The sequence below is a fragment of the Amphimedon queenslandica genome, unplaced genomic scaffold, assembly GCF_000090795.2.
Source record: "Amphimedon queenslandica unplaced genomic scaffold, v1.1 AMPQUscaffold_13185, whole genome shotgun sequence".
In the NCBI taxonomy this organism is placed as follows: domain Eukaryota; kingdom Metazoa; phylum Porifera; class Demospongiae; order Haplosclerida; family Niphatidae; genus Amphimedon; species Amphimedon queenslandica.
In genome coordinates this window covers 56,538-79,169 of record NW_003546579.1, presented here as the reverse complement: position 1 = coordinate 79,169, position 22,632 = coordinate 56,538, and the positions used below count along the sequence as shown (strand labels likewise).

General features: G+C 37.2%; 6 protein-coding genes and 1 long non-coding RNA gene across 11 annotated transcripts; 4 read left to right on the top strand and 3 right to left on the bottom strand.

Moving 5' to 3' along the window:
- The first annotated feature begins 14 nt into the window (after positions 1-14).
- Positions 15-2,152, top strand: LOC105313907 (uncharacterized). Its single transcript, XM_011407700.2, has 3 exons — positions 15-1,349; positions 1,398-1,999; positions 2,052-2,152. The coding sequence occupies exons 1-3, from the start codon at positions 41-43 to the stop codon at positions 2,142-2,144; spliced, it is 2,004 nt and encodes a 667-aa protein (XP_011406002.1). The 5' UTR covers positions 15-40; the 3' UTR covers positions 2,145-2,152.
- Positions 2,153-2,213: 61 nt separating this feature from the next.
- Positions 2,214-4,636, top strand: LOC105313906 (uncharacterized). The gene is made up of 3 exons (XM_011407699.2): positions 2,214-3,558; positions 3,835-4,445; positions 4,498-4,636. Exons 1-3 carry the CDS (start codon positions 2,223-2,225, stop codon positions 4,588-4,590), a joined length of 2,040 nt encoding a protein of 679 aa, XP_011406001.1. The 5' UTR covers positions 2,214-2,222; the 3' UTR covers positions 4,591-4,636.
- A 6-nt stretch (positions 4,637-4,642) lies between these two features.
- Positions 4,643-6,992, top strand: LOC109584643 (uncharacterized). The gene is made up of 3 exons (XM_020000455.1): positions 4,643-6,001; positions 6,207-6,814; positions 6,875-6,992. Exons 1-3 carry the CDS (start codon positions 4,663-4,665, stop codon positions 6,971-6,973), a joined length of 2,046 nt encoding a protein of 681 aa, XP_019856014.1. The 5' UTR covers positions 4,643-4,662; the 3' UTR covers positions 6,974-6,992.
- On the bottom strand, positions 6,923-8,882 carry LOC100637804 (probable palmitoyltransferase ZDHHC12). The gene is made up of 5 exons (XM_003388902.3): positions 8,744-8,882; positions 8,538-8,695; positions 8,346-8,441; positions 7,420-7,559; positions 6,923-7,372 (listed from the first exon to the last, which is right to left on the bottom strand). The coding sequence occupies exons 1-5, from the start codon at positions 8,844-8,846 to the stop codon at positions 7,054-7,056; spliced, it is 816 nt and encodes a 271-aa protein (XP_003388950.3). The 5' UTR covers positions 8,847-8,882; the 3' UTR covers positions 6,923-7,053.
- An 83-nt stretch (positions 8,883-8,965) lies between these two features.
- LOC100637680 (gamma-aminobutyric acid type B receptor subunit 1-like) lies at positions 8,966-16,291 on the bottom strand. The gene is made up of 14 exons (XM_020000452.1): positions 15,934-16,291; positions 15,588-15,743; positions 14,610-14,780; positions 13,653-13,778; positions 13,113-13,391; positions 12,640-12,936; positions 12,452-12,512; positions 12,271-12,372; positions 12,074-12,218; positions 10,502-10,685; positions 10,349-10,456; positions 10,170-10,286; positions 9,790-10,119; positions 8,966-9,397 (listed from the first exon to the last, which is right to left on the bottom strand). Exons 1-14 carry the CDS (start codon positions 16,147-16,149, stop codon positions 9,104-9,106), a joined length of 2,586 nt encoding a protein of 861 aa, XP_019856011.1. The 5' UTR covers positions 16,150-16,291; the 3' UTR covers positions 8,966-9,103.
- LOC109584642 (uncharacterized) lies at positions 10,719-12,200 on the top strand. Of its 5 annotated transcripts, XR_002186105.1 has the most exons (5): positions 10,719-11,225; positions 11,299-11,366; positions 11,477-11,559; positions 11,614-11,766; positions 12,106-12,192. It is a non-coding gene; the product is annotated as an uncharacterized LOC109584642 (long non-coding RNA). The 5 variants fall into 5 exon arrangements; XR_002186103.1 differs by having other exon boundaries at positions 10,719-11,366; positions 11,602-11,766; XR_002186101.1 differs by having other exon boundaries at positions 10,722-11,366.
- Positions 16,292-16,414: 123 nt separating the features above from the next.
- Positions 16,415-22,626, bottom strand: LOC100637554 (gamma-aminobutyric acid type B receptor subunit 1-like). Its single transcript, XM_020000454.1, has 15 exons — positions 22,501-22,626; positions 21,887-22,057; positions 21,695-21,835; positions 21,342-21,620; positions 21,017-21,184; positions 20,608-20,739; positions 20,499-20,559; positions 20,103-20,225; positions 19,903-20,047; positions 19,647-19,830; positions 19,494-19,601; positions 19,236-19,352; positions 18,536-18,868; positions 17,142-17,303; positions 16,415-16,995 (listed from the first exon to the last, which is right to left on the bottom strand). Exons 2-15 carry the CDS (start codon positions 22,013-22,015, stop codon positions 16,606-16,608), a joined length of 2,472 nt encoding a protein of 823 aa, XP_019856013.1. The 5' UTR covers positions 22,016-22,057; positions 22,501-22,626; the 3' UTR covers positions 16,415-16,605.
- Between the last annotated feature and the right edge of the window lie 6 nt (positions 22,627-22,632).

Here is a 22,632-nt window from a genome sequence, read left to right as displayed (position 1 = left end):
ATTAGGCGTGGCTTGTTATTAATGGTTAGTTAAAAGCAACATGCACACATTAGGTCGACTCCATGGTAGATTTCAGTTCCAGAGACTGTTCTTGCCTTCTTCCTTCTCTTTCTCATCCTCCCTAGTCTCTCCTAAACTAACCAGAGCCAGTTCTACCCGGTCAGCAGGCCCTCCTCCTTCTCAATATCAGGCCACTAAAACAAATCCTGATAATAATTCTTTATTATCTTCAATATTACGAGCAGAGTCACTCAACTCCTCAATGGAAATACTGGGAAAGTACAAAAAGCCTCTCTCTGTCTTTGATCGGTTGCAAGTTTTGAAAGCCGTGTCTGAAATAAGATCTTACAAAAAGGCCATGTATTCTCCGCTAAGAAATAATGAAACTTTTCAAAAACTTTGCAACAACATTATGGGAGACTTGCATTTGCTGTCTTTGCCGGACCTGGTTCAACTACTCTCTTGTTTTAGCAAGTTAAGAACTAGCATTAACCCAAGAGCAGCTGATACCGTTTTATCTTTGATAGAAGAAAGTGGTAAAAGTCTATCTGGACTTCCTCCTCCAGACATTGGGTCTATTGTCAACTCTTTAGCTCTCTTCAACATTAGAACAGGACGGACAGAATTGATTGACCACATTGTTGCCGCTCTTAAAATCCGACTTGCCTTGCACACTTATGATCAGCACTACTGGCTGAAGAAGACTTGCAGAAGTTTTGCGGTACTTGGAAGATGGCCGGAAAAATTAACAGATCCACTTTTAGGTTACCTGTACAGGAGTATTGATGTAATGGATGATTATTCTGTAGCAATCATTATCTGGTCTCTGCAGAAAAGTAACATTCCTCTTGAAGATTGGATCTTTGAGAAAACATCAACCTTAATACTTGAAAGTGAATCCACTAGTGTCGTATCACATTTACTGTGGGTGTCAGGAAAGTCGTTGCATTACTACAACAAAGAGTTTTACGACAAGATGAGAGAGATCTTGTTATCCAGTAAAGCAAGACACTGGTGCGACCCACGTCTGTTGTCACATATGCTTTGGATGCTAGCAAAAGTGAGACATTATGACCCAGTACTGTTGGACAGAGCAGCTGAAGTTGCATTACCGCTACTTTGTAGAATGGAGCCTCAGGATTTATCTAATTCCGTGTACGCCTATGGGTTTTTCAATCATCCTTCACCAGCTTTGTTTAAAGCACTTGAAGAGCTTTTGGTCTCTTATGGAAGTACTTATGCGTTTCAAAATTCGCAAGCTTTTGTCAACATTTTGTGGTCGTTTCTTGTCCTTGAGTTGTATCCAGTACCTTTGATTGAGCAGGTTTTCAAAGACGAATTTATAAAAGGTATAATTATTGTATTAGTACTGTGATTAATTTTATTTTATTTTTTAGCCAACTCACACTCTTTTCAAACTATCATGCAGCTGGACAATGCATCAATGACTAACCCCCACCTCTCCCTTCCCTCTCTCTCTCCTTCTCAACGTTCCTCCATTTTATCAGAGATGCTGATAACTAAGCATGCCATTTTCAGATCAAGATTTGAAAGGAATATCACAGAAACACTGGAGAAGTTACTCCACTTCAAAAAGGTGGACTCAAGTAAGGACAAGCTTTTTATTCCAGAAGCTCACATGCCTAATGGCTACACTGTTGATGCTGAGATCTTGTTAGATGAAAATGATGATCCTATACCACCTGGAAATAAGCATTTTAAATGGAGTCTAGCTGCTTGGAAGAAGCTTTGCATGGAGGATGTACCTGTTCCTTGGAAAAGGTTATCCAAAATATTCAAAGATACTAAGAATAAAGGTGAAGGGCTGTATAATATATCCAGTGGATGGGTTGATGGAGGGAGAGTTGCAGCTGCTAAAAGGAGAATAATAATTGAGATTGATGGCCCGCTTCATTTTGCTGCTAATGGTAACCATAAGCTAGGAAGAAGTGTCATAAAGAGGAGGCAGCTGGAAGCCTTTGGCTGGGAATTCATTCAAGTATGATTGTTTAAATATTGATGTTACATTTCTTTCTCCATTTTCTCTTCAGGTCCCATACTACGAATGGGAGCCACTCGGTTATGACTACACACTTCAAAGTGAATACTTGAAAAATAAATTGTTTACAAAGAAAAACAATTAAGAAATACATGTAGTCCTTAATAAAGTTACTAATTAATAATTATTATAGTTAAGTTATTAATAGTTTATTAAAAGCAACATGCACACATTGGGTCGACTCCATGGCAGATTTCAGTTCCAGAGACTGTTCTTGCCTTCTTCCTTCTCTTTCTCATCCTCCCTAGTCTCTCCTAAACTAACCAGAGCCAGTTCCACCCGGTCAGCAGGCCCTCCTCCTTCTCAATATCAGGCCACTAAAACTTACTCTGACACGAGGTCTGACATGATGATTGGTTCTTTATTATCTTCAATGTCACGAGCAGAATCATTCAACTCCTCAATGGAAATACTGGGAAGGTACAAGGAGCCTCTCTCTGTCTTTGATCAACTGCAAGTTTTAAAAGCCGTGTCTGAAACGAGCATTCAGGACAAGGCCACCAATATGAAATCCTCTCCGCTAAAAAGTAATGAAATTTTTCAAAAACTTTGCAACGACATTATGGGAGATTTGCATTTGTTCTCGTTGCCGGACCTGGTTCAACTACTCTCTTGTTTCAGCAAGTTAAGAACTAACATTAACCCAAGAGCAGCTGACACCGTTTTATCTTTGATAGAAGAAAGTGGTAAAAGTCTATCTGAACTTCCTCCTCAAGACATTGGGTCAATCATCAAATCTTTAGCTTTCTTTAACATTAGAACAGGACGGACAGAATTGATTGACCATATTGTGGCCATCGTTGTATATCAACTCACCAGTGAGACTTTTGATTGTCATGTCTCGCTAAGGCGGGTTTGCAGAGGTTTTGCTATACTTGGAAGATGGCCGAAAGAGTTAACAGATCCACTGTTAGAGTACCTGTACAGGAGTATTGATGTAATGGATGATTTTTCTGTAGCAACCATTATCTGGTCTTTGCAGAAAAGTAACATTCCTCTTGAAGATTGGATCTTTGAGAAAGCATCAACATTAATACTTGAAAGTGAATCCACTATTGTGGTATCATTTTTACTGTGGGTGTCAGGAAAGTCATTGCATTACTACAACAAAGAGTTTTACGACAAGATGAAGGAGATCTTATTATCCAGTGATTCAGAACATTGGTGCGACCCACGTCTATTGTCACATATGCTTTGGATGCTAGCAAAAGTGAGACATTATGATCCAGTACTGTTGGACAGAGCAGCTGAAGTTGCATTACCGCTACTTTATAGAATGGAGTCTCAGAGTTTATCTCTTTTTGTGTACGTCTATGGGTTTTTCAATCATCCTTCACCAGCTTTGTTTAAAGCACTTGAAGAGCTTTTGGTCTCTAATAGAAGTACTTATGAGCTTCAAGGTTCACAAGCTTTCACCATCATTTTGTGGTCCTTTCTTGTCCTTGAGTTGTATCCAGTACCTTTGATTGAGCAGGTTTTCAAAGACGAATTTATAAAAGGTATGATTATTGTATTATCATTACCATACCCTTCCTAATTAAGTAATTAACTTGCCTCTTGATATCAATAATTAATCACAGTTCATTGTTTAGATAGGAACATGCAACTATGGCCTTACAAAAAATAATTATTTTGACATAACTGGGGGGGGGGGGGATCTTGAATTGAAGGTTTTTATGATTGAAGCCATGTACAATGTAATAGAGGTGCAGTAATTATTAGGAGGGCAAGTATATCTTATTATTATTTTGATGAATTTTTATTTTATTTCGCAGCTAACAATTACTACCTCCCTGATGTACTACAGCTGGACAATGCATCAATGACTAACCCCCACCTCTCCCTTCCCTCTCTCTCTCCTTCTCAACGTTCCTCCATTTTATCACAAACACTGACAGAAAAGCCCATTAGAAAATCAACATTTGATAAGATTGTTACAGAATCACTAAACAAGTTACTTCACTCCTTAAAGGGCGACACAAGTAACTTATTTAATGCTGAGAAGCTTCTAATTCCAAAAGCTCGGATGCCTAATGGCTACACTGTTGATGCTGAGATCTTGTTAGACGAAAATGGTGTTCCTATACCATCTGGGAATGAGAATTTTAAATGGAGTCTAGCTGGTTTGAAACAGCTCTGCATGGAGGATGTGCCTGTTCCTTGGAAAAGGTTATCCAGAATATTTAATTATACTAAGAATAAAGGTGAAGGGCTGTATAATATATCCAGTGGATGGACTGATGGAGGGAGAGTTGCAGCTGCTAAAAGGAGAATAATAATTGAGTTTGAAGGCCCGTCTCATTATGCTGCCAATATTAACCATGAGCTTGGAAGAATTGTCATAAAGAGGAGGCAGCTGGAAACCTTTGGCTGGGAATTTATACAAGTATGATTGTTTAAATATTGATGTTACATTTCTTTCTCCATTTTCTCTTCAGGTCCCATACTACGAATGGGAGCCACTCCGTTACGACTACACACTTCAAAGTGAATACTTGAAAAATAAATTGTTTACAAAGAAAAACAATTAAGAAATAGTCCTTAATAAAGTTACTAATTAATAATTATTATAGTTAAGTTATTAATAGTTTATTAAAAGCAACATGCACACATTGGGTCGACTCCATGGCAGATTTCAGTTCCAGAGACTGTTCTTGCCTCCTTCCTTCTCTTTCTCATCCTCCGTAGTCTCTCCTAAACTAACCAGAGCCAGTTCCACCCGGTCAGCAGGCCCTCCTCCTTCTCAATATCAGGCCACTGAAACTTACTCTGACACGAGGTCTGACATGATGATTGGTTCTTTATTATCTTCAATATTACGAGCAGAATCACTCAACTCCTCAATGGAAATATTGGGAAGGTACAAGGAGCCTCTTATTGTCTTTGATAGGTTGCAAGTTTTGAAAGCTGTGTCTCAAACGAGCTTTCAGGGTAAGGCCAGTATAAAATCCTCTCCACTAAAAAATAAAAATAATGAAACTCTTCAGAAACTTTGCAATGACATTACAAGAGACGTGCATTTGCTGTCATTGCCAGACCTGGTTCAACTACTCTCTTATTTTGGTAAATTAAAAACTAACATTAACCCAAGAGCAGCTGATACCATTTTATCTTTGATAGAAGAAAGCGGTAAAAGTTTATCTGAACTCCCACCTGAGGACATACGCTCTATTGTTAATTCTTTAGTTCTCTTTAACATTAAAACAGGGCGGACAGAATTGATTGACCATATTGCAGCCATCGTTGCACATCAACTCACCAGCAAGACTTTTGATTGTCATGTCTCGCTAAGGGAGATTTGCAGGGGTTTTGCTAGACTTGGAAGATGGCCGAAAGAGTTAACAGATCCACTGTTAGGTTACCTGTACAGGAGTATTGATGTAATGGATGATTTTTCTGTAGCAATCATTATCTGGTCTTTGCAGAAAAGCAACATTCCTCTTAAAGATTGGATCTTTGAGAAAGCATCAACATTAATACTTGAAAGTGAATCCACTAGTGTCGTATCGCATTTACTGTGGGTGTCAGGAAAGTCATTGCATTACTACAGTAAAGAGTTTTATGACAAGATGAGAGAGATCTTGTTATCCAGTAAAGCAAGACATTGGTGCGACCCACGTCTGTTGTCACATATGCTTTGGATGCTTGCAAAAGTGAGACATTATGATCCAGTACTGTTGGACAGAGCAGCTGAAGTTGCATTACCGCTACTTTGTAGAATGGAGCCACACACTTTATCTAGTTTTGTGTATGCCTATGGGTATTTCAATCATCCTTCACCAGCTTTGTTTAAAGCACTTGAAGAGCTTTTGGTCTCCTATGGAAGTACTTATGCGTTTCAAAATTCACAAGCTTTTGTCAACATTTTGTGGTCTTTTCTTGTCCTTGAGTTGTATCCAGTACCTTTGATTGTGCAGGTTTTCAAAGACGAATTTATAAAAGGTATAATTATTGTATTATTACCAACTCGCCTCTTGATAATTCTGGTGGTGCAATGATACCAGCTGTATCTAATATTGAGCTTTTATGCCTCATAGAAATAATTATTTTGACCTGAATCTTGAAGAACCATAGTAGTAGAGGTGCAATAAGTATTAGGAGGGCAAGTATTTTTTTTATTATTTTCATGAATTATTTTATTTTGTAGTTAACAATTACCTTCCTACTGTACTACAGCTGGACAATGCATCAATGACTAACCCCCACCTCTCCCTTCCCTCTCTCTCTCCTTCTCAACGTTCCTCCATTTTATCACAAACACTGACAGAAAAGCCCATTACAAAATCAAAATTGGAAAAGAATATCAGAGAAACACTAAACAAGTTACTTCACTCATCAAAAGGAGACTCAAGTTATTTATTTAATGCTGAGAAGCTTCATATCCCAGAAGCTTATATGCCTAATGGCTACTCTGTTGATGCTGAGATCTTGTTAGATGCAAATGATGATCCTATACCACCTGGAAATCAAAATTTTAAATGGAGTCAAGCTGGTTTGAAACAGCTTTGCATGGAGGATGTGCCTGTTTCTCAGAAAAGGTTATCCAAAATATTCAAAGATACTAAGAATAAAGGTGAAGGGTTGTATAATATATCCAGTGGATGGACTGATGGAGGGAGAGTTGCAGCTGCTAAAAGGAGAATAATAATTGAGATTGAAGGCCCATTTCATTATGCTGTCAATATTAAACATGAGCTTGGAAAAAGTGTCATAAAGAGGAGGCAGCTGGAAGCTTTCGGCTGGGAATTCATACAAGTATGATTGTTTAAATATTGATGTTACATTTCTCTCTCTCTCTTCCACTTTTCTCTTCAGGTTCCGTACTACAAATGGTACCCATTTCGTAACAACTACAAAGCTAAATGGGAATACTTGAAAAGAAATTATTTACAAAAAAAGACAATTGAGAAATAGAGCAAATATTTGTGCAATTTGTGATAAATAGATAAACAACAACAATCCTTTGTTCTACTTACTTAATGAATATTAAAATTTTAAGGAGTCACTGTTTTGTAAGATCTACTATTATACATGTCAGACCAGTCTTGGTTAGGACAACAAAAAACGTGGGCTGTATTCAGCAAGCAACCCTCGTCAAATGGGTTGACAGGAGGATCTAAGTCCTTTAGATACGTAATCCTAAATCTTGACGCCATTTCCCACGTTGTCATGCCAGAGAAGACAAGAAAGGAATGAAAAGCAAGCAACATACTGCATATCATGGAGCTTATAACGACTGTTATTAGACAGGGAAATGTTAGTATGTTTAGTTTTAGCCATGATAAAAACCCAGAGGCCGTCTGTAGAGAACTCCTAAAAATATACTAATAATATACAGGGGTGTATAGAGATATACTAACCAGGCAACAAACACAGCCCAAATGAGTAGTATTGTCTCTAGTAAAAGGAAGAGCCAAAAAAATCTATGGTTCCGTTCGCCGACGCAGTTACCAAGCCACGGACAATGGTGGTCGAACCTCTGGACACAACGTTCACACAACTAGAACACAGAACCAAAAATAGCATTTAATTAATTGTAGAGTTTATAAAGCTCAATACCACTATGGGTGTGTTGGTATAATTTCTTAAAATGACTGTAACTTTAAAAATTTAAGTCGGAATCAGCTCAAACTTTCTACACAGCATAAGGATGTCAATATGCATCAGAAAATTTAATAAAAATTGAGGGTCATTTTTTAGTCATTTTTTGGAAAAAAGCATGGGCTATAGCCTTGGGTATTTTTCAGATTTTGGCCTATTTCTTAAAATGGCCGTAACTTGAAAAAATTAAGTCAGAATCAACTCAAACTTTCTACATAGCATAAGGACATCAATATGTATTAGAAAATGTAATAAAAATTGGGGGTCATTTTTTGGCCATTTTTCGGAAAAAAGCATGGGCTATAGCCTTGGGTATTTTTCAGATTTCAGCCTTTTTCTTAAAATGGCCGTAACTTGAAAAAATTAAGTCGGAATCAACTCAAACTTTCTACATAGCATAAAGACGTCAATATGCATCAGAAAATTCAATAAAAATTGGGGATCATTTTTTGGCCATTTTTCAGAAAAAAGCATGGGCTATAGTACAGGGTATTTTTTACATTTTGGCCTAATTCTTTAAATGGCCATAACTCAAAAAAATTAAGTCGAAATGAGCTCAAACTTTCTATACAGCATAAAAATAACAAATAATGTAAAAATAGAAAGTAGCCAAGTTTATTTAACATAAATCAATAAAAATTCTAACATTAAAAATCGAAACTGAAACTAATTAAAGTTGACACACCTTGCAGTGTTTTGATCTCATCACTTGCTCTAGCTCACAAATCGAACAATAAACTCCTCTGGAGCTAACATCAGTATCACTGTATGACTCCTCCAACTACAACAATAAAATCAAATAAATAAAATAATGTAATTTGTTTATTAATGTAACAAATAAACGAATTATATTATTTTATTTATTTAATTTTATTACTCTTTGTCCTGTCATCATTTTGGTATTGTCGAGTTTGTACAGTTTAACGTATCCAGGGTCCATTATACTTGCTGTGAGGTAGCAGATATTTGAAGAAATGTACAGAAATAAAGCGGAATAGAATCGGAAGTTGTTTTCTACCCAGTCACTGTGAAGATCTGTAAAGAAAAGATTTAGACGTTTTTGTTGATTAGTTTCAGCCCTACCTGACGTGGGGGCCATTAGGAGAACGTAAAAGACGAATAAAGTGATGGTGAGGTGCAGAAAACGGGCACAATTCCCAGCAGTACAGATCCTACAACACTTCATAGTAGAAAGATTTTTTGTTCAAAGATACACAGACCACGCCCTTCACTACTCATTAATATTCATGAAAGGCGTGGTCTTGCCAGCAATTACAATAATTGGTTGTGCGTGGGTGTTGAGTGTAAATTTCAAGGTAATTTTTTTGTTAAAAAACAAACATTTTGATGAATCTATAGACAAAAAATAAATTAGATATAGTTATATATTAAAAGACAATAAATGATTATTGCTGAGTATATGCTTTAGTGGACGGTCAGTTCTTAAGGTCTTTCATCTTGTCGAAACTCAAAATCCTCTTTCTCAGAAGAAGAGGGAACACTGCTACCACAGGAGTCTCCTGTCGTCATAATGTCAGCTGGAGTGTTGGGCTGCGTAGTACCAGGGCTTGTTGAGAAACTGGTCACATTAGTGGTCTGGTTGTCACTGTTTGGTGTGTTGCAGGTGGTGGTATCAGTTTCCTCCTGGTAGCCTAACTTAAGGTTGTCAACTGGCGTAAAGACCTCGGCTTTATTGTTTGATACCATTGCGTCTAGTCCTTTAGCCAAATAAAAGAACTAGGAAAAGAATAAAATGATTTAAATAATAAAATTACACTGTACATGTACATGTACAGTGTAGCCTCTTTATTAAGGACACCATTGGGCCCACACTACCTGTCCTTAATACATGTACAGTGTAGCCTCTTTATTAAGGACACCATTGGACACACACTACCTGTCCTTAATACATGTACAGTGTAGCCTCTTTATTAAGGACACCATTGGGCCCACACTACCTGTCCTTAATACATAGGTGTCCTTGTTTCAGAGGTACTTTTGTATAGGTTTGTACCAATTGGGACATTACAAAATGTCCTCATTATAAAAGTGTCCTCATTTTAAAGGTGTCCTTATTATAGAGGCTACACTGTGCATTGATTCTTCTAAATCAGACCAGCATTACTTACTTTAGGAACATACAAGACAAGGAGACAGCTCAAGGAAGCTATAGTGATCATTAAAACAGCAACGACATAGGCATGATCTATGAAGTGCTGGTTAGCGAGTACCAGGCTCAAGGGGGCGCTAATGGCAATGAGAACCACTACAATGTACATTGCTATTGAGACAAAACGAGAATCATTGATGAAAGTGTATTTGACATTCCTGCTCTCGTAGGCCAAGAAGAGTCCGAAGACGAGAAGGAGACCTTTATAGGCGCACAATGTACCAATTAGGTAAATGAAACCGTTGCATTCACACTTTTCAAATTTAGAGTAATTAATATTGTTGTTATCCTAAAATAAAAAGTAATAATAAATAAATGTTTCAAGTTATTTTTTCTCACTTTAACTGTGTCTATCCCGTGTCTAAAACGGAATAATCCGGTCCAAATGGATAAGAAGATAACATCAACAATTAACTGTATCACCATTATGAGGAGGAAATTCCACATCTTCAATGGCTACAGAGAAGGAAGGAATATGAAAAAAATGAAAAAAAAAACAATTAAATTTTCATTTTTACTTTGTTCTTTTTTCTTTCATCCAAATAAACTCTATAGACCTGCCAGGTCTTAGCAAAGAGAGATCCAAAGGATAGAGTGAATCCAATGGTTAGTAACCATGTACGAGTCTATATCACATGATTATCACATGACAGGAAGTGGGAGGGGCTTACCATGCAAATGATGGCGTATCTGTTTTTAGCGGAATCATTGATTTCATCGAGGATGTTATCTCTGTTCCCATCAGTGACTTGAGGTGTTCCAGAGTCAATGCCCAGTAATATTGATGAGCCCATCATGACAATACAACCGATTATAAGGATTATATTTATATATGGAGCTGAATTTGCCATTAAACTAAATTATAAATAAATAAATAAATAAATAAAATAATGATAATAATAATAATAATAATCGCTTAACTTCTACCATGCCTAGTTGCAATGCAAAGGTTTCTAAATCTATTAGATACCTCCAGGGAACACTTAGAAACCTGGCGCTAGATGATGCTCTTATTTCTTATTAGTCCATTTGTCAAGCTTGGTTGATTCTTTACTGCCTAGCCTGTTAGATATGTTGTATGTATGTCAACTGTGGTCTTATTATCTGCAGCTGGTAGTTGTTTTTTCAAATGTCGTGGTAGAAGTCGGTTATACATCTCTGTATCAGTTTCTCTAATCTCTATGGCATTTATATTGTAGCATCCGCTTGGTTGCATCCGCTTGGTTGAGTAATTTCCTGGTAAAGGAGGCTTATAAGTGAATTCCCCAGACAGATTAATAAGTGGCCGGGAGGTAAGGGTTGCCATAGTAAACTAGTTGTTTATTTTAGTACATGGTAGAAGTTGCTTATCAACTCTGTGTCTGCTTATCATGATATCTCGGGCCTACAGCTGAGGTATCATAAATGCCACAGATACCTCCTCCACCTCGCTGTATAACCTTTACTTACCGGTACTTTGTATTAACAGGAGTTTATGCTTGTTCAAAGTATCAATTCTACTAATATTGAAGACATTTTGGAGCTTATCAATTAAAGGTATGTCTTTCCAGGACTATAATGCATACTGACTTGTAACTCTCAATATCTATAATGTGCATGTATGTTATAGATGTATCTATTCTTGTCTATATCTTCTTCGTCTATAGGTAATTGTGAAGGCTTAATGGTCAAGTGTCTTGATAAAGATGCATCATATGAAATATCAAAGAGATCCCACAACTGGCTAAAAGTAACTCGTTATAATTATCATTATTATAATAATTCTTTTTAGTTTTATTTGTAGCTTAAGAAGGATTATCTGGAGGGTGTGGGCAACACACTAGATCTCGTTGTGGTTGGTGAGTTTCATTAAATGGGAAAGAGAACAGGAAAGTATGGCGGGTTTCTACTAGCTTGCTACGACCAGGAAAACGAAGAATATCAAGTCATTTGTAAGGTGAATAAGAGAGAAGGAGTGAATATATAAAATTTAGTAAGACAACTTGTTTATGTGGCAACTATTTGCATAAAGCATGTTAATTCATGGAATGAAACTAAAGGTTTGATCACTTGTGCCAGTCAAAGAAATTGCTATAATTTGCAAATCAGTGGCATGTAGGGTGCTAATGGCTTTCTCTTATTCTTTTTTTAATTACACCTAGTGTCCATATTTCTTAAGAAATTCGGCTGGCATCTAATTATTTAAATAATTAATAATAATAATGATAATAATAATAATGATGATAATAATAATAATCTCTTACGGTTTTCTGATGGTGACAATTTGAAAAACAAGCAGCAGGACTGCAATAATTATACCAATGGCCAGGATGGCATCCATGGAATATATTGCAGCTTGGTTGAGGAGCCGACTAATGGGCATACTTCTATCAGGAGGAGGATAGCCAACTAGAAACAGAAAAAGAAAGTTTATTATTATTTTTTATTTTTGTTTTCTTACGATTCCATTCAGGATTATTGTACGAGTAATTAATTCGCAATCCGTCTTCATGGTAGTCATAGGTACCCAACAGCACCTGTACTAAAGACCCTTCAACGATTCCTAGAAGAGAAAAGAAACAAAAGTAAACATACACAAAGTACATGTCCTTGTATATTCATAACTAGATCATAATACTTACTGTACTGTAGGACGGTATTTACTGATATTCTCGTACCATTCTTGTCAAATTTGATTCTTCCCTAATAACATTAATAATACAACTTATACATGTACATGTATGCATAATAGGTGCGGACATTTTGGGCGGAGCTATCTCTAGCAGCTGCCGCCAACACAAATTTAGTGCCAAATCCATAAACTACTTACTGATGTTCCCATGTAATTAGTATCTTTTAGTTTCGAGAATAAAATATTTGTGATATTAGTAGATGTGTCTTGACTACTAGAATCAACAGTATCGTCCTCGTCATAAAGTGAGTATCTAAAGTCCGAGAGACTCAGTCCTCTGTCCTTTAGTTCTTTATCAGTTTCATTAAGAGCTAGAGCGAGAGTCCATATTGCGTCATACATGAGGGTAGGCGAGAGGAACTGGTCGTGGTACGTGATATTTAGCGACGAGGAATAGAAAATGTCCCTGTACCTCTCGAAAAATGTAGCATTGGTCTGAAAGAGAATAGACATTAGGCCAATCACAATGAAAAGTAAGATAATAAAAATATAGGAGTTACAGTATACATAGATGTAGACATTATTGTTGTTTTTTTACTACAAATTACTCCATATGTCTGGAGTGAGAATATTCTAATATAAAGAGAATGAATGAATAGTGCTGTACTTACATAGCCTGGCATTGAAACAGTGGCATTATCCAAGAGCCATGGATTGAAATGAAGCAATATAGAGTTGTTCAGTGCATTAACAATGTCGATGGAGGAGCAGCGAAAGTTAAGCCCAGTCCAGTCCATGCTGTCTGCTTTCAACCACCAGCCGTCGCCATAGAAACCCGGTAATATCCAGAGATGTTTATCAGTGGTGAGTCCAAGGTGAATGGCGTAACAAATGACAATGACTGCTTTGTTTGAATAGAAGAAACCGTGGATAATACGATAGTCGCTCTCCTATGGAAAATGAAGCATAATATAAATAAAATGATATTAAAGAAACCAATAATTGTAACATTTCAAATATAATATAATATACATGTAATTATAGTATCAGGTGAGTCATAAATGGAAAACATAAAAGAGTGGGACACGAACATGTACATGTACGGATAAACTAAACAAACAAACAGATTGCCAATGATAGCAGCACAGTACTAGTATACATACATCCAATATACATGTACATGTACACACGTATAACGTGTCTGTCTTTACTTTGATTTGCCGAAGAGGTATGAGAGGATCACCAGGGAAGCTGAACAGCTGGACAGTATCGTTAGAGTCCCTACACTTTGTCCCGTTGAGCAAGATTGGAAACCTATCGTAGAAATCAATTACTGCCTAAGGAGAGAGAAAGGGAGAGGGGAAGTAAGTCAGACATTATGCTGGAGTAACTTTTTGGCAAAAGTTGTAAATATTTGGCTAATGTTTAAACCAAAATGGCCTCTTTCTCTCTCTCTCTCTCGGTAACTTGATGTGACCACAGTTATTAATGAAAGACTGTAAGTGTAACAAAACTTGTCTGCGATAACAATAAACTACTTAAATATCAATCAATAATGACATTTTATACCGTTGATCTAATATCTCTAACAATGACAGGCCACCATGCAGCTGACACAGTAACTGTAAACAAGTTCCCTCGTTAGGCATGTGGGCGGGATCGTCCCTCGTTACATGTGTGGGCGTAGAAAGCAATGCGTACATGTATTAATTAATTATCAATGTTATTGCACATAAGGAAAGTTGCTGTTCTTGTGTTTGTCATGTCTACAGAACATGAACATCCAACCAGAAGTTATTTAGTTAAAACGATAAACAATTCTTTAAAGATAATGTACACGTGCAACACATTTGTCCTCCTAATGTACATGTACATCCCTCCCCCTCTCTCCCCCTCTCCCCCCTTCTTCCTCTCTCTCCCCCTCTCCCCTCCTCCTCCTTATCTCCTTAATTCTTGTAAATAGCTGAAATTTGCCAAATTAATGCTATACATGTTCATGCAGTGATTTTTTCACTATACAATTTCTTTATAGTAGAGTGCTATTAGCTAAATATGTGTTTAATTAATGGTATAAAATCTCAGTCATTTAAAATAAAGATATTTAACGTAGCAGATATTTGTAGATACAAGATATCTTCCAGGTGTACATGTACATAGAGATGACTTACTAGTGAGAATATGTTTTCAGTTTGATAGAGTGTGGCCACCTTACACCAGTTGTACATGTTACTGAGCGCTATTCTAGCCTCGTTGTGAAGGTTCTCCGAGGGAGAGACTCGAAAGAAGAGAGGGTACTGTCTCCGGTCAGAGAGAGCAGGAGACGTAGCGAAATAGGACAGCTAGAGAGAGAGAGAGAGAGAGAGAGAGAGAGAGAGAGAGAGAGAGAGAGAGAGAGAGAGAGAGAGAGAGAGAGAGAGAGAGGGAGAGGGAGAGGGAGAGGGTAAGTGATATCAGTCATTATGAGTAGTGTTAGTTCCAATAACAGAATACACCATGAAATATCAAGTGGATACCATATCAATACAATTTATAAACTCTCTCATTGTGATATGTCCTTCTCCCACGACATTTTTATAGATCTCTTTTCACGGTCATGATCATAAACAAACACCAATGGACCAACCACAGGTTTGGGTGTCGCTTCTTTAAACATATTTATGATACGGCACAGGTAAGCTCATTGTGCCACTGGGGCCATTATTCATTAATGATATTCATTACTGTACATCTTTAAAATATTTCCCTAATTAATAAAATCATCTCTTTCATATTTAATTATACATTATTTTATTCTATTATGGACTCTTATTATTATGAGAAGAAGTATGGATCGCAAGGAAGTAAAACAAAATGAAATCACCATCTTATTATTCATAACATTATACATGTGTACCTTTATTGCTCCTAAACAAACAAATAAAGCGCATATATGTACATGTACATGTACTGTAGTACAAAATCAAATCTGGATGTGTGACACTGTCGAGCTCATGTGCTGATAATAAAAACTGAAAATTCCACAGAACAAGTTAACATAAAAACAACCTCATAAGGACACATTATGTACATGTACATGTACTTATACACACATTATGCATGAATAATGCAGGCAGATACAAGCCCGCCCATTCAATATCTTCTCTTACCTGTACAATGTTGTATAGTTGACCAGTGAGTGCGGCCATTGGCTCCGTTGCCAGGGAACATCCCCCGCCGATGAAAGAGATTATTTTCGTTACGTTTGGAGGAGATGTGGTTAGAACGGATTCTATTAGTCTCCAGGAACCAACAGAAGAATCACACTGGAGGGAGAGAGGGAGGGGAGAGAGAGAAGACATAGTAATGAGAATTAAAAGACCACAGCTACAACACATGTGTGTACATGTACATACATGTACATGTAATTGTTTCCAAATTACAATTATCTTCCAATTAAAACAATACTCTGGATTGTGAGCTTGTACATGTATAAACAAGAAGTGTGCAGCCTACCTCAGTGTCATTTATTGCGGCTACCAGCTCGTAGTCTTGAAGAAAGTAAGGATTGGCGTTTATGTCTTCCAAGGCCATCGTAACAGCAGGTAATGCGTCATAGTTCCGAACCACGGAGTTATTCAGAGGGAGCAGGACCTGTAGCTGTAGCTTACGAGGAGGGAATGAGGCGCTCAGAGAAGCGGAGAGAAGGAGAAAGAAGAAAGAGAGAGACATTTTGCAGAATCAGTAATTGGTGTGAAATCGTCAATTCAAAGCTCATTATATATTCATGATTATTACAACCACGCCTTTAGTAGTATTAGCCCCGCCTTTTAATTAAAAATGTAGGTATAAAAAAACAGAAATGATGAACTTTCTTGGCTGCTGTGGCTTCCAAAAGCTTTGATATTGGAAACCAAAGGGAGGGAGATACTGCAGCTGTAGACACAGAAGCCCTGGTATAGTCCATACAGGGTGGATAACAATCATGGTATAATAATATTATTAATGAAACAATAAAAAGGTATGAGATGTAGAAATGTAATTACAAAAAAATGAAAGGGAAAAGATATCATGATAATAAAATAATAATAAAAGGTGAACAAGAGAAATAAAAATAATACAAACAATCACAACTATTGAGAACACAACAACAAACAAAAATAATGCATACATGCAAGGTAAGTTCTTTTACAATTCTATTTCTTCAACATCTGCTATTGTCACTGTCTTCTTCCTTGTCAAAGGAGCAACATTAATATCTTCCTCATCATCATCGCCTCTTTCTTTCACATCCTTTTCTTGTCGTCCTTCTTCCATTTCTTGTGGCAGTTTCTCATGTCTCTCTCCCTCTCTCTCTCCTTCATTCTCTTCTTCTTCTACATCATTATTATTAATAGTATCTCCTCCATTTCCTTCAGATGACACAGTGGTCACTGTATCCTGAAGGGTCTGCATGGTAGCGGGTGATTCTGATCCTCTGTTGCTTCCATCTGCACCTGTATCCTCAGTGGAAGCACAGAGGACACCACTGTCCTGGTCTGAAGCTCGCCTTGCAAGACTCAGTAACTCTATCTCTCTCTAAAATAGAAAATAAAAATAAAAATATAACATGTACATGCACATGTACACAGGCTTAAGCTACATGTAAAAAGCACACGTAAAATTTTGTATGATATCACTCTCTCTCTCTCTCTCTCTCTCTCTCTCTCTCTTCCCTTCTATACTTGTTTGACTTGTTCTTTAAGTTGCTTTATTTTTTGTTCTGCAGACTGGACGTCCTCTGGATTGACGTCTGTATGTCCCAGCTGGAGGTTGTCTACAGGAAGGAACGCCTCATTCTTAGAGGAGGGGACCATAGTGTCCGCTCCTTTAGCAAGATAATAAAACTAGAAGAGAAAAGGAAGGGAAATGACGGAGTGAAAACAACATCATTGCTAGATGTAGGAATATATGGAGACTATGCAATCTACATGTAGCTAAAATGGGAGGCTTAAAGACGCTTATAAAAATTCATAAAAAATCCAATTTTAGTCAGAATCAGCTCAAACTTTCTACACAACATAAGAACATGTATATGTATCAGGAAATGTAATAAAAATGGAGAATTCTCTACTTTTCATTTTTGGCAAAATTTAGCCCACGAACCTGTACTATAGTACAGGGACTTTTCTCGATTTTGGATCAACTTCAAAAATTCTTAAAAAATCCAATTTTGATCGGAATCAGCTCAAACTTTCTACACAACATAAGAACATGTATATGCATCAGAAAATGTAATAAAAATGGAGAATTCTCCACTTTTCATTTTTGGCAAAATTTGGCCCGAGACCCTGTACTTCTAAACCTAGTAATTTCTGTGTTGTGTTTATTTTGTTAAAGATGTTTGTTAAGGGCTTAGTTCCCTCATGTAATGTACTATAGTACAGGGACTTTTCTCGATTTTGGATCAACTTCAAAAATTCGTAAAAAAATCCAATTTTGATCGGAATCAGCTCAAACTTTCTACGCAACATAAGAACATGTATATGTATCAGAAAATGTAATAAAAATGGAGAATTCTCCCCTTTTCATTTTTGGCAAAATTTGGCCCAAGACCCTGTACTATAGTACAGGGACTTTTGCTCGATTTTGGAGCAACTTCAAAAATTCGTAAAAAAATCCAATTTTGATCAGAATCAGCTCAAACTTTCTACGCAACATAAAAACATGTATATGTATCAGGAAATGTAATAAAAATAGAGAATTCTCCACTTTTCATTTTTGGCAAAATTTAGCCCACGACCCTGTACTATAGTACAGGGACTTTTGCTCAATTTTGGAGCAACTTCAAAATTCATAAAAAATCTAATTTTGATCAGAATCACCTCAAACTTGCTACGCAACATAAAAACATGTATATGTATCAGGAAATGTAATAAAAATGGAGAATTCTCTGCTTTTCATTTTTGGCGAAATTTAGCCCATGACCCTGTACTATAGTACAGGGACTTTTGCTCGATTTTGAAGCAACTTTAAAAATTCATTTAAAAATCCAAATTTGATCGCAATCAGCTCAAACTTTCTATGCAACATAAGAACATGTATGTGTATTTATGGTAGGCTACGCATAGTCCCTTACCTTTGGTATGTACAGTATCATGAGACAGCTCATACAAGTTATAAATATGAGCAAGACAGCAATGGCATACGAGGGATCAATAATAAAGTGTTGATCAGCTAGTACCAGACTCAATGGGGCGCTGATGGCAATGAGTACCACTACAATGTACATTGCTATTGAGACAAAACGAGAATCATTGATGAAAGTGTATTTGACATTCCTGCTCTCGTAGGCCAAGAAGAGTCCGAAGACGACCAGGAGGCCTTTGTAGACGTAGAGAGAACCAACGAGGTATGAGAAATTGTCACAATAGCAGTATTCATGCTTGCGAATTGCATTTTCAGCTTCATTCTACAGAAATAAAAAACAATATTATTATTATTATTATTATTATTATTATTATTATTATTATTATCATTATTATTATCATTATTATTATTATTATTATTATTATTATTATTATTATGCAATAAGACACAGAGGGGTAAACAATAACATAGAAAGAAAAAGGGAGTGGTCCTTAGAGAATTAGAAGAACTACAGAAAGCAGACAAGAAAATAAATGAGGAGGGGATGAAAGAAGAGGATAGAGAGAAAAGAGAAACTATAAAAGAGTCAAACAAGCCCATCGACTTGCGGAGGAAGAGCAGCAAATCGGCAGGACCATTTATTATTATTATTATTATTATCATTATTATTATTATTATTATTATCTTACATCTTCTTCATAAATCCGGTGACTAAATCTAAACACTCCTATCCATATGCTGAGAAAAATGGCGTCGATTGTCAGTTGTATAGCCATGATGATGAAGAAATTCCACATCTTGAAAGGCTGGAGAGAGAGAGAGAGAAAGAGAGAGAGAGAGTGGAACAGTAAAAGGATGACAAATGAGAGAGAGAGAGGAACTAACAAAGGAAATGACATATTTGTAACAATTTGGTAAGAATAATAAGTATGTGTACATGTACAAACCTGTTTCCCAAGGTCAGCTTTCGTATAAACTCTATAGACCTGCCAGGTCTTAGCAAAGAGAGATCCAAAGGATAGAGTGAATCCAATGGTTAGCAACCAAACACGAGTCTATATCACACAAGTATCACATGACAGGAAGTGGGAGGGGCTTACCATGCAAATGATGGCGTATCTGTTTTTAGCAGAAGGGCCAATTTCATCAAGTATCTTATCTCTGTCCCCATCGGTGACTTGAGGTGTGCCAGAGTCAATGCCAAGTAATATTGATGATCCCATCATGACAATACAACCGATTATAAGGATTATATTTATATATGGAGCTGAATTTGCCATTAAACTAAATTATAAATAAATAAATAAATAAATAAATAATAATAATAATAATAATAATAATTGTATAATCTCTTACGGTTTTCTGATGGTGACAATTTGAAAAACAAGCAACACGACTGCAATAATTATACCAATGGCCAAGACAGTGTCCATAGTGTAAATGACAGCTGGAGATATTAAAATACTTACTGGCCTACTTCTGTCTGTAGGAGGACGACCGACTAGAAGAAAAGAAACTCATACAGTAATTGATAAGCGACTTGTTTGTATGCTTACGTCTCCATTTTGGTTCTACGACATACGTGATATCAAGACCAGTTTCAGTTTCATTATAAATGGCAAGCCTAACAGTGTTTAGTACGTCTCTCTCAGTACCATTGATCATTCTAGTACCAGGGACTATAGAGAGAGAGAGAGAGAGAGAGAGAAAATCAATAAACCATGTAATACAGTATGTACATGTACACTGTAACTGGTCTTATGTACAATCCAATAAATGGACACTTCCAATGTGGTTCTTAGTGTGGGTTAAAGTACTGAAGCAGCTGTACTTTTAAAACAGGTGTCTTTTATATGCAAGGTACCATCATGATTCAACCATGATTGGTTAAGTGTGAATCATGGACACAGTTAAACTATTAATTTCAAATGACACTCTATAGCCACACCTACCATATTGGGATATTTGAGTATATGTGAGTCTCGTGCCATTCCCATCAAAAGTAACACGACCCTAAAATAAACGTGTACATGTTTGTGTCTTTCATCATCAGTTGCTTACTGATACTCCAATGAAGTCTAAATTCTTCATATTCTCGGTGACCATCTTACTTATATTTGAGGAGAAGGTGTCCCGTAAAAAAGTAAACGTGGAATCTGAGTACTCAAATTCAGACAGATTACGTCCCATTGACTATAAGTAAAGGAGGAGGAGGGACAGTAATGAATAAGAATACATAAAGAATTGATTAAGATTTTAGTGAGGGGGTCTTTTGATGTAAAAATTAAAGGAAATGCTGAAAATTAGTAGAGTCAGCCTCCCCTGCCCCCCCCCATAAAAAGTAAATTTAAGGACAATCTCTACAGACCAATAATCTAATTACTAACTATCGACAGTAACAATAATTAATTATAAATACATGTATATGAATTAATAATTAGTCATATACCGTATTACGGGTTTAGCTAACCTGTAACTTGGTTTCAGTAGCGTTCAGTGATAGTGCCGTAGCCCAGACTGCGTCGTACATTGCATTTGAGGAGAGCTCTATGGGGATGTCATAAGAGGGTGTGGCGTTTGTAATATTGAAATAGCTATCTCGGCGAGAATAGTATTCTTTAAAATAAGAGGCATTGGTCTGTGAAGAAGAATGACAATATTGACACTAAACTCAAAAGATTGCTATAAAAACAATTAAACTCAATTTTAATTCAATTTTCATTACAAAACAAGCAATGAGGTAGGTATAGGTAGGTACAAGATGATGATGCCTAGAGCCCCACCCACAAACTCACATAGCCACTATCGGACACGAGCGTTGCATCGGTCAGTTGTGAGAAGGCGTCGACTAGAAGTGAGTATTTAGCAGCCTCCATAATTTCATCGCTGTTACAAGAGCAGTTGTAGGGGGACCAATCTAAAGTGTTGGCAGAGTCCATCCAACTCTCGGAGAACCAACCCGGAAGGATCCAGAGGTGGTTGTTGGTCGTAAGACCCAGCTTACGGGCATAACACATCACTAGGACTGCCTTGTCTTCATAGAAGAAACCATAGATAATACGAATCTTCTTGCTCTAATGAGAGAGAAGGAGAAAAGATTAATATCCCATTTTACTTCTATCTCCTTCTCTCTCTCTCTCTCTCTTACTTTTATTTGCATGAGTGGTATCTGTGGATCACCAGTGAAGCTAAACAGGACGGGATTGTCATTATCTGCTCTACCCGAACAAGTACCAGTTGGTCCAGTGCCTAGGGTTGACTTGAAGGATTCGTGGAAATCTTGCACAGCCTAAAACAAAAAAGAGAAATGAAATGACAAAAAACATGTACTCGTAAGCACCAAAGAGAAGAGGTTAGCTGTTTGATGTAGAGTAGCCACATAGCACCAGTCATAAGTGGCCATTAGAGCAAATCTTGGCCTGTTCATTAGAAGGTCGCTAGGGGCCGTCCTTAGAAACAGAGGATACATAGACTGGTCTGACAACACAGGGGAATAGGAGGCATAAGACACCTGGAGAGAGAGAGGGAGGGAGAGAGGGAGGGAGAGAGGGAGGGAGAGAGGGAGGGAGAGAGGGAGGGAGGAAGAGAGAGAGAGAGGGAGGGAGGGAGAGGGAGGGAGGGAGGGAGGGAGAGGGGGAGAGAGAGGGAGGGAGAGGGAATGAGGGGGAGAGAGAGAGGGAGGGAGGAAGGGAGGGAGAGGGGGAGAGAGAGAGAGAGAGAAAGAGAGAGAGAGAGAGAGGGAGGGAGAGAGGGAAGAGGAGTAAATACATGTACTTGTACATGCTTGTATGTATGTGTACATGTACATATACATACTGTACACATGTACATTGTACATAGTAAATACAATACACAGTAAATACAGTACATAAATGTGTGCATTCAATGTTTAATAGACAAGATGCCAGTCATATTTGAAAATAGGGAAGAGTGAAATAATAACAAATTGTTCACTTGAGGTATTTTGTAAAGGCGGCCGGTAAGAGCAGCTGTTGGTTCTGATACTATTGAACAAGAGCCCCCGATAAAAGCGATTATCTTAGTTTCATGAGGGACGTCAGTGTCAAGTATGGACTTTATCAGCTG